General features: G+C 41.4%; 1 protein-coding gene across 1 annotated transcript in view; it reads left to right on the top strand.

The window, feature by feature from the left end:
- The window catches only part of LOC123751027 (putative neural-cadherin 2), a 350,210-nt gene that overhangs the window by 299,787 nt on the left and 38,309 nt on the right, over positions 1-12,114 (top strand). The window contains exon 11 of the mRNA XM_069301332.1: positions 4,344-4,743. Within this exon, the coding sequence (XP_069157433.1) occupies positions 4,344-4,743 (400 nt within the window). The remainder of the gene's footprint in view (positions 1-4,343; positions 4,744-12,114) is intronic.

Genomic DNA, 12,114 nt, shown 5'->3' with positions numbered 1-12,114 from the left:
TATATACTTTTTTTCGAAATTTTGTGCTTTCAGGAAGGATCTTCTCACTGGTCTAATGCATTCAAGCACTGCTAAGATATACGCTGTTTGCAGCGCTTGGGGAGTGTGAATGTCTGGACTCCCAAATACTACTCTTTTTTTAATTTCTGTTTGTGTGTGTGTGTGTGTGTGTGTTGTATGCGTGTGTGTGTGTGTGTGTGTGTGTGTGTGTGTGTGTGTGTGTGTGTGTATGTGTGTGTGTGTGCGTGCGCGTGTACGCGTGTGTTGTATGCGTGTGTGCTTATTTGCATTTGGGTTTTTGTCTCCTGGCGGCTCACTTTAACTCACTGCAAATAAAACTTTTATAATTCGCATTCGCGGCATTAAACCCTTTTATTTCTGGCCACAAAACGTATAACAAAATTAAAACTCTTGATCGCATTACTTGGTATTAGACAGTTTTTGTTTACAGGGCAGGTATGTGATCACTGAAGCAGATAAAGCCTCCTTAATCCAACCTCCCCCACACAGGGGGATTAACACTAGGCTTGGATTTTATAATCCTGAAGGGCTATGTTGGTTCCTCCTGATGTACTAGGACGGGGCTGGTACCTCCTGGATAACCTGCAAGGGGCTGGTACCTCCTGGATAACCTGCAAGGGGCTGGTACCTCCTGGACAACCTGCAAGGGGCTGGTACCTCCTGGATAACCTGCAAGGGGCTGGTACCTCCTGGATAACCTGCAAGGGGCTGGTACCTCCTGGATAACCTGCAAGGGGCTGGTACCTCCTGGATAACCTGCAAGGGGCTGGTACCTCCTGAAGGACTAGCGGAGAGTAGGTCTCTCCTCACCTCCTTCGCCACTATCACGCTCTCCTGAATAATAATAAACAACTTGTGTAACTTTACGACGAAGATTTGGGGAATTATGTAATTAAGTATGACTGTAACTGCAACATTTCATACTTCTAATGAAAAACGTGTCTTACTTATCTCGTTAATTATGTAGGTAATAATTTGTTTTCCCTCAGGAGCATTATCCTAACATTAATCAAATAATTAGTTTTTTTGTGGAATTTCTGCCTTTAAAATTCTTTCAGAGGGACTAAGTTCTTTGTCCCCTCTTTTAGAGGAGCAAAGGACAGTTTGTTAATATATTCAGAGGTTCTACTAGTTGTGTTGTACAGCGTGTCAGTATACCCATAAACTATACTGATATATATCAGCATTCCCATGAATTATATTGTTATGAATCCACAATCTCTCAGTATATCCATAGCTTCACTCTCTTCTTGCATACATGGGGATCACTCCCACCCACAAAAGTACACACATCCGCCACAATAGCACACACATCCACTACAGTACAATAAACACCATTTCCGTACCACACACACACACTACCACTACAATATCCAACAAAATAATAGCAACATGTTGTAATGAATACCAGAATATCATAGGCATTCGCCAATTCATTCAATTTCCAATCCACTAACCTACAGATACACATCAAGCTGTTCACTCATCCAAACACCTACCCATATACCCACATTCACCCTATATAAACCTTCCCCTTATCCCTGATTAACCCAAAATCCACCACACAACCCATTTTTTGCACCATAACCAAATCATAAATTTTGGTTGTATCATATGTTTATATATATATATTATATATATAATATTTATATGTTTATTTTCTATTTAATTCTATATCATATGTTTTTCAGAACGTCCTATAAAAATCCAAAATCACAAAATATTTCCGAATTTACAGCCTCGTTTAAGAAGCTAAAGCAATGACGGTATATTTCTTCTTTGCTCTGTTTTATGTATTTATCTAAGCTATATATTTACTTTCATATTATCGTTATATTAATGTGTCCGCACAGTGACCATATACCAGTATTTGCGCGTCGACCCATTGAAAACTGTTGTTGTTGTTGTTTTAGATTCAGCTACTCGGAACAAAAAGTTCTAAGTATAAGTAATTCTAAGTTCCACTATTGTGAGCCCGTAGTGGCCTTACCTGGCGCAGGAGCGGGGCTGTAACTCACTACAAACTGGAAGGCATGTCACCTATATATATCGGGCTGGATCGTTACATGTTAGGTTTCACCTGACTGATTGCATGGACGCGATCACCGCTCTGCCATCTGTAACTTCTCTTGGCAGTTCCGCTATTTGTAAACATGTTACCTAAACATGCTGCGAGAGTGCTCAGACAGTTTAAACCATGGGATATAATACATTGGCGCAGTAATAAAAGTATTTAAGCACTCCTGAAATGCACTGCTCTTCTATATTTATTAATACACGGGCTTTTTCATACACAAACAGCCCAGTTTGGATCTACTGTTCCGTTGCTGTTTGTAATCCGTGATCCGCCAAGGGCCAAACACACCCAGAAACACACAGAAATCACAATAGCGTGATGAATCAAACTAACAAATCCACAAGGGCCCTGACGAGGATTCGAACCTACGTCCGAAGTCATCGATTAAGGCAGCGTCTGGGATGATTTCGGACGTATGTTCGAATCCTCGTCACGGCCCTTGTGGATTTGTACATCCAGAAAAAGTTAACTACACCTATATAGGAAGGAGAGAAGAGAAGAGGAAAGGGTAATGAAAGGAGGTGGGGGAAAAGAACTGAGTTATAGAAGGAATGTGGTGGGAAGGTAGACGTAGGGAAAAGATGGGGCAAAAAAACCAAGAGGTGGGAAAAAAAGGGACATGGAGGAGGAGGATAAAGAAGGGTGTGGGAGAGGTTGGGAGAGAGGAGGGAGCTAGAAGCCCAAGTTTATTACTGGGAGAATGTCCATCGTCTATTTTGGTGAGGCTGAAGCTCCAGACTCATGAGATGTGAGTGCGCATACTGCGCCCTGGCCGCAAGAACCGTACACACCTCAGTAGCATACGTGCGCAAAGAAACAAAACTGCTGTGCTTCTGAATGCGAGTGTGTGTGTATTATATATATATATATATATATATATATATATATATATATATATATATATATATATATATATATATATATATATATATATATATATATATATATGTATATATATATATATATATATATAATTGACGATCACAAAACACTGATCATTTTATGCGGAAAATCCACAGAGAAATATGAAATGAGGTGAACGTTTCGGCTTTGTTAAAGCCTTTGTCAACACCAGACTGACTCTAGTCAGTCTAGACTAGAGACTGTCTAGTCTCTAGTCTAGTCTTCGAGTCAGTCTGGTGTTGACAAAGGCTTTAACAAAGCCGAAACGTTCACCTCATTTCATATTTCTCTGTGGATTTTCCGCATATATATATATATATATATATATATATATATATATATATATATATATATATATATATATATATATATATATATATTATATATATATATATGGAAAACTCTTCCTCGTGAAGGGTTCGAATTTTAGTTCCCCCAGGAGCTGAAAACCCACTTGTGAGTCCAGTACTCTGACCACACTGACTACACTGGCTACCACACTGATTGGTAGCCTCGGTTACCACTCTACCAATGACTTGAACAGTCAGTGTGGTCAGGTGGTCAGAGTACTGGACTCGCCAGTGGGTTTTCAGCTCCTGGGGGTTCTAAGGTTCGAACACTTTCATGAGGAAGAGTTTTCCAAATACAATTGCCTTACGGTTTATGCAAGTATATCATATACAGTAATAATATATTAGTATATTTTGATAGCAGTCTTTCTTGTAAACATATGTTGTTGAATATGACCGAAAGGGTAAGATTAATAATTCTAACACGAATCTTCTCAATATTTCTTATGTTTTTCTTCACAGTCGAGGGTAATTGAAAAATTTATTCTCCAAAATTATTTCTTTATTTTTAGTCTGACGCCTGAACGCGTTTCGTAATGCTTCTTACATCTTCAAAGACTACTGAAAAAGTCTTTGAAAATGTATAATATATAAATGTATAATATATATAATATATATATATATAAATGTATATATATATATAAATGTATATATATATATATATATATATATATATATATATATATATATATATATATATATATATATATATATATATATATATATATATATATATATGGCTTGGGTTGGGGCAATTGGAAGAGCATGGGACTGGAGTATGGTAGTGTTTATTGGAAGAATAATATGGTGTGTGGTCTAGTCTTCTCGTCTACTTTTCTCTGAGGTTGTTGGCCAACCGGTGCAAGGTTCCCCACTCCCCTCGGGAATTACTGACCTGAGATTGTGGTGTTTTCAATGTGATAACTGTGCATGTGTTCTTTTAACTAGTGGGTGAGAGGTATTGACTGCTCCTGATCTGGTGTCTCCTGCAGGCGGGGCAGCAGAAGGTGGACTACCAAGTGTCGGGTGGGTGGGGGGCGTTGACCGTGGGCGCGGACGGAGGCGTGTCTCTGTGGCGCTCCCTCGACCGTGAGGCCCCTGACGGCGACACGGGCGTGGCCACGGTCATCGCCGTGGACCGTGGGCGGCCCCCGCTCACCTCCACCGCCACCCTCACCATCACCGTCGCCGACGTCAACGACTGCGCACCGCGCCTCCTCCCGCCCACCGTCCTGCACGTCACTGAAGGGACGCCGCCCACGCTGCTGGGGGTACTCACAGCTACCGACTACGACGTGTGGGCGTTAGGGCACGGACCCCCCTTCAACTTCACCCTGTCTCCCACCAACCCCATCCACGTTCTCACCCACATCAAGCTCAAATTCGACCCACGTAAGTAGCCTAAATTGTGAGTTCCTCTGTCGTCCAGTGTTGGTGTTCTGGGAAGAAACGTTTTGAGATGGAGGAAGGTCTCTGCCGTGACACATGATACAGTATAGACTCTTCATATATCGAGAGAGAGAGAGAGAGAGGAACGCAAGACTCGGAGAGAGTCAGGGGACGCCTTCTAGGCTGACAACGTCAGGTCGAGGATAAGATCTGGTTGCATTTGCTCAAATAAAAAGCCCTGTATTAGACTGACCGACCCGGGTTGTTGCAGCTTGCTCCAGTGCTAAGCTGAGGTATGCAAGCTTGATGCCAGGATGTGCTGGCACTGTGCCACATTACTCATGCTGACATTTTGTGAGCCCCTGTGAATATATATATATATATATATATATAGGATAGGATAAGAATAGGGGTGGTAGGAGAAGAAAATATCAAAGTGTTCAGTGAGGATCCACAAGGTCTTCTCTGAGTACTCTTTATTTTCTTCTCCGAGGCTATGGGTCCCTACACTTGCACCAGAGGTGGTACCCCTTCTAGGTTTATATATATATATATATATATATATATATATATATATATATATATATATATATATATATATATATATATATGTATATATATTTACATACACTCACACCATTCACACTAGAAGTATCCAGTGGTGCCGAGTCTATCATTCCTCCCCCTCCTTCTCCCTCTCTCCTAATACATCGCAGTTCGAAAAAAAAGTATATTACATGACACTTTGTGAGAGACTTGTTATGCCACTCCCCCCCCCCCCTGAGCCAGAAGCGCCGACCCCCAAGGGGGGGGGGGGGCAGTGCCCCCAAACATACTTCCAAAGCCCCCACCCCCCTCCCCTCCTCCTACCTCCTCCTCCACCAGGCGACCCCTGCCCAAGGTACCTCCCCCCCCCCTCCCCTCCTCCTACCTCCTCCTCCACCAGGCGACCCCTGCCCAAGGTACCTCCCCCCCCCCCTCCAGGCAGTCAACCTGGCATTTTTCTATTTCAGCTAATTACAACCTATCATAGTAAGAATTTTGTGAACATTTTTGTATAATCAGCGAATAACGTTTTACATGACAAAATGTTGATGAATACAAAAAACAAATTTAAAGTCGTCAATAATATTGCGAGAATTTGCTTGCGGGTACGTCTGGCACAGGGTCACGTGGCACCCTATTCTGTGACGGCTGTACCTACCCACCCGTGTTGGGCACGTACCCAAGCCATCACTGAAACATAAGAGATTGGTAAGCTGCAGTGGGCCTATTGGTAAATAATGAGATGTTTCGATTGATTGATTGATGAAGCCACCCAAAAGGTGGCACGGGCATGAATAGCCCGTAAGTGGTGGCCCTTTTGAGCCATTACCAGTATCAATAGATGATACAGAAGATCTGTGGAGGTGCAACTGCACCCTGCGTGACGGGAGATGTCTCCCGTGTGATGTTTCACCACAACCTTGGTTATATATACGGCTGCTGTAACTGTACAGCTGCTGTAACTAAACTGTATTACGGGCTATTCATGCCTGTGCCACCTCTTGGGTGGCTTAATCTTCATCCATCAATCAATCTAAAGTGTAACAGAAGGTTCGCCCTTGCAATATGGTATCTTCAGGCCACCAAGTTTGAAAGGTTAAATATCCCAAAAGGAATCCACAGGAAAATAGCAGTTCGGTTATATAGACTACGTCTAGGTTACAGAAGCAACTGGGAGATTGGTGAACGCCGACAGGGTGAAGGCATCTTCTGCCAAACAATCACAGATAAGCCACTACTTCACTATCTCCTGGACCGTTAAGGAACGAACGACTTTAGAAGAGCTTTAAGAGTCCCTGAATCTTGCAGTAAACACCGTGAACCCGTCAACATTGCCACTCTTCTGGTCAAAAAAGGTGTCCAGCGCTGGGCACCCTCATAAATACTGACAAGCAGTATCCTCCCCCGCGATAGCAGCCTGATGATTAAATGCGACCTAAGCACATAGTATATATTTACTAAACAAAATATCTACCACTTACAGGCTATTCATGCCCGTGCCACCTCTTGAGTGGCTTAATCTTCATCAATCACTCTAAACTGTAGCTACTTGCACTCTGCCTTTGAAAATGTTGACATTGTCAACAAAACCCATCTCTTAGCGTCAGGCCATAATAATAATACTGCATTAACTCTCGTAGAGTTACTTCAACTTCTACAATAAAGTAGAATTATTTCAACTTCCTTCTCAAGAGAAGAAAAACATAAGAAAAATAGGAAATTATATTCGTTGAATATAATTAGGAGCTTCTTCACAAGGGTCAGTAGGCATTCTACAGTTTAATACATTCTTATGTTATTATGTTCGTTATTGATTGAAGGTAATGTCCTTCAGTCCCCTTCGTGTGGTACTCAAAGTTATGCCTCAATAACGTCCTATCTTGAGGTTATCTTGAGTTGATTTCGGGGCTTTAGTGTCCCCGCGGCCCGGTCCTTGACCAGGCCTCCACCCCCAGGAAGCAGCCCGTGACAGCTGACTAACTCCCAGGTACCTATTTACTGCTAGGTAACAGGGGCATTCAGGGTGAAAGAAACTTTGCCCATTTGTTTCTGCCTCGTGCGGGAATCGAACCCGCGCCACAGAATTACGAGTCCTGCGCGCTATCCACCAGGCTACGAGGCCTCCTCTGTACCGCCATCCATTACCACCACTGTAGTGCCCTAGGTAATACCTCAATAATACTCACACGTTCACGAAAGTATTCCTGAATAATGTCCACTACCATCTCCCGGTGTGTGATGTACAATTACTTCTCCGACGTATTTATACATGTACAGGAATCTGTTACTTCAAGTGTCATTAAATAAATCAACAAGATCTGCTGGTCAGGACAGCGAGTGAGGTTTCAGATCCGTATGCAATCAGCACACGTCCCGAGGCGAGGATTGCATGCAGATCGCCCTGTCTGGTCGTGAATTATCTAGAATACGGCATTGCAAAGGGCTTTGTTTACCTTCCAGAGACTGTCAAGGCAGCGAGCACGGCGCCGCGCGGGAATGTGCACACAGAGGGGAGGGTTATCTTGAGGTTATCTTGAGATGATTTCGGGGCTTTAGTGTCCCCGCGGCCCGGTCCTCGACCAGGCCTCCACCCCCAGGAAGCAGCCCGTGACAGCTGACTAACACCCAGGTACCTATTTTACTGCCAGGTAACAGGGGCATAGGGTGAAAGAAACTCTGCCCAATGTTTCTCGCCGGCGCCCGGGATCGAACCCAGGACCACAGGATCACAAGTCCAACGTGCTGTCCGCTCGGCCGACCGGCTCCCCCAAGGGTCATGCTATCGTGCACCAGAATAATATGGAGTTCAAGGTGCACAGTCTCCATCTGGTGCTTCTAATTACTGAAGACATATACAGATTACAACATCAATCATTTCTCAAGTTATTAACTATCCATCGGTTTCAATTTGTGACACATTTGTACGTTACCGAAACGTTTTGAGGGTCCTTGAAATTGAAATTGAAATAAGTTTATTGAGGTAAAATACACACAAAGGGATGAGGTAGCTCAAGCTAATCTCACCCCGTTCAGTACATCGGTCCTTGGGACGGCCAAGTCAATGTGCACCATATCGACTTTCAAGACTTGAACAATAAAGCTGGAAACCTCCCCCCAAAAGAATGAACATTCGTGGTCCGACAGCTTAACTGAATTAAAGACACCTGCGTAAAGCATTCCCGTTGATTTGTCATCAAGGTGATTGTTATTGTCTCTCCGGCGCACTAAGATAATGGTACTTGATTACCGGTTTCCCATACACAAGCAAAATTGCTTATACATACGCATACCTGCGCAAGCATAAATTTACGCACGACGAAAATGGTTTAGTTCTTTTCCCTGAATTTGCGTATCAGCGAGCGATTTTGTCGTCGGTTTTATTAGAATGAACGTCTCGTCAGACACATTTTTACGTCTTACCTCGCGCAGTAAGGAGAAATGATGTCGACATGAATATTGATGGCGATATTAAATGAATATTCAGGTTTTGAGCGACGGGTGACAGATTACCGGCTGTGAGTGACGGGTGACACGAAGCTTAGATCTTGACAGGTTTTGAACGACAGAGGACACGAATCATTAGTTTTTGAGCGACGAGTGACACAAATTACACGTTTTGAGCGTAGAAAAGCTCTTTCATAAAGAGTATTTTATTATATATAATAAGATCGTGCGAAATATGAATTTTAAATTACTATTGACCCCATTAAACTACATCATTTAGAAGCGAAGTAATGGGTGTTTTATGATACAAACACAACAGATGATGGGGTAACGTCGGGTATCTGATGTTCAGGTTGACTCTCACTGATCACTGGAAATTCTAACCACTTGGAAAATATTGTAAAACCTTGTTATGTTCTGCAAATAATTGCCAACATAACTAATTCACTAAACCTATCCTACGTCTAGCTAAACACAAAATTATCATATATATATAAATATATATATATATATATATATATATATATATATATATATATATATATATATATATATATATATAATATATTTATATATATATATATATATATATATATATATATATATATATATATATATATATATATATATATATATTGGTGTATACTGGCAGCAGGTTTTCTTTCAAACATGTTTCATTGAATATGACCGCATATTCTGTATTTATTATTTTCTGGTTTAGGGCTTCTATCCCTCTAACTATTTTCTTAGCATCAGGGCTTAATTGAAATAGGAGTTCTCCAAAACTCATTTTCGTACTTTTAAGGTGAAGAAAAGAAGTGATTTACTATAGAGTGTATTACACTTATTTGTATAATTTGCACGACGTTTCGAACCTCCATGGTTCATTCTCAAGTGAACAGATCTTACAATACTAGTTGATTTTATACCCGCATTAGGTCAGGTGATAATACAATGAAGGTGAAAACATGGGGGGATACATAAGGGATAAACATAGGGGCTGCAGAAGGCTTATTGGCCCATACGAGGCATCTCCTATCTAAACACAAAGATTAATACACTGGATTAATCTTTGTGTTTAGATAGGAGAAGCCTCGTATGGGCCAATAAGCCTTCTGCAGCCCCTATGTTTATCCCTTATGTATCCCCCCATGTTTTCACCTTCATTGTATTATCACCTGACCTAATGCGGGTATAAAATCAACTAGTATTGTAAGATCTGTTCACTTGAGAATGAACCATGGAGGTTCGAAACGTCGTGCAAATTATACAAATAAGTGTAATACACTCTATAGTAAATCACTTTTTTTCTTCACCTTAAAAGTACGAAAATGAGTTTTGGAGAACTCCTATTTCAATTAAGCCCTGATGCTAAGAAAATAGTTAGAGGGATAGAAGCCCTAAACCAGAAAATAATAAATACAGAATATGCGGTCATATTCAATGAAACATGTTTGAAAGAAAACCTACTGCCAGTATACACCAAAATATATATATATATATATATATATATATATATATATATATATATATATATATATATATATATATATATATATATATATATATATATATATATATATAGATATATATATACTTGACAAAACATTTTTGTCTTTCTGACTCTTATTAGCAGGTTGAGAGCTTTCCTTTCCCATAACTCATGGTATGCCTTACCAACCAGCTTTCTCTGGAACAGGACCCGCCAGTCGGTTAACATCCAGGTGCCCAATTACTGCTGGGTGAATAGAGGCGAACAGTTAAGAAATGGCGACACTGACAATCCTCTCTGGCCAGGACTCGAACCCAGACCAAAGCGTTCGCTAGGCGTGGAGGTCTTTGGGTTCGGTTGCAGGTTTAACGACCACAGCCTCAGGCTTGGCGGTTTTCGTTCATAAACAGGAATGGGGGAGAAATGGGGGGAAAGGGTAAGTAAATGCTTATAGGATAACGAGCCTTTGATCAAGATTTTAAGGATGAACTGAAACAAACAGCAATTACTAACGCAATCAAGCTATGCCCAAAATCATTGTGCATAATAATATTAATTTTGATGCGAGAAAATACTGGTTTTTCTGCGTTACCTTTACTACCAACTTGGTTTGTGAAGCGGGCGCCTCAGGGCTCAAGGGAAGTATTGGAGTGGCAGCAAAGCATATCAACTACATTTTTATTTCTATCTTTATGTAAAATGAAATGAGTTTACTTCAAGCACCGTGTAAGTCCTGACTTCTTTTTTTCTCTCTAAATAATATGCCACCATGACCCTTGATGTTCCGTTTTAGCGAGGAGTTTCGTTTTGATTCTTACGACCGTATTGCAATTTCAATTTGATAGCACCAAATAGTTACCAAAGTTCTGATTTCATTTTTCATATGTTTATTTCAGAACCGAGTAGAATGTGTGACAGGGGTTTTTGTCGTGTAAACCTTAATTTCCTGTCACTGAATTAAATAAAAAAATTATATTTTATAATATATAATTTATCATATATGCATCATACATATAAGATACTAATAATGGTTCTTAAAAAAAAATGCACGTCACATGAATTACCAGGATCCTGAATTTACACAAGCACTTACACTCACTCGCATATAGGAACTTGCATACATACAGACATGTCGAAGCACTAACAGACACGTAGAAGCACAGAAGCACTTACAGACATGTAGAAGCACTTATAGACAGAAGTATGGACACTGAGATATGGACGCTTTACAAGTGTAAATACGTGCACACACACACACACACACACACGAACTAATGATGGTCGAAAGACGGGGCTTTAATACAGATGCTCAATCCTGCAAGCACAACTAGGTGAGTACACGTTTGTTGCCACTCCCAATTTGGTAAGAGTTCTTAGCGTAATATAAAACTAGAACAAGATGTTAGCGAGAAAATTAAACGCACACTGTGAAAAAAAATACACTATCACACAATTTAGCCAACACGCAACCACTCTATCGCGAAAACTTCTGTAATTTTACTGTCTTAATTGCCACGCGCGTGTGTGGACACGCGCACGCAGAGAGCAGCAGCAGCAGTAGCAGCGGCAGCAGCAGCAATAGCAGCAGCAGCAGCAGCAGTAGCAGCAGCAGCAGCAGTAGCAGCAGCAGCAGCAGCAGCAGCAGTAGCAGCAGCAGCAGCAGTAGCAGCAGCGGCCGCAGCAGCAGCAGCAGCAGTAGCAGCAGCGGCAGTAGCAGCAGCAGCAGTAGCAGCAGCAGAGGCAGCAGCAGAGGCAGCAGCAGCAGCAGCAGCAGCAGCAGCAGCAATAGCAGCAGCAGCAGCAGCAGCAATGAGTTAATAGCCAAAAGCCAATGTTTAGCCATGTTAACAAAGTGGTACAAAGCTGCTTAAACCCCTCTGTTGCAAGCCTTC

Source organism: Procambarus clarkii, chromosome 5, assembly GCF_040958095.1.
Source record: "Procambarus clarkii isolate CNS0578487 chromosome 5, FALCON_Pclarkii_2.0, whole genome shotgun sequence".
Taxonomy (NCBI): domain Eukaryota; kingdom Metazoa; phylum Arthropoda; class Malacostraca; order Decapoda; family Cambaridae; genus Procambarus; species Procambarus clarkii.
This window is presented reverse-complemented; position numbering and strand designations above follow the sequence as displayed.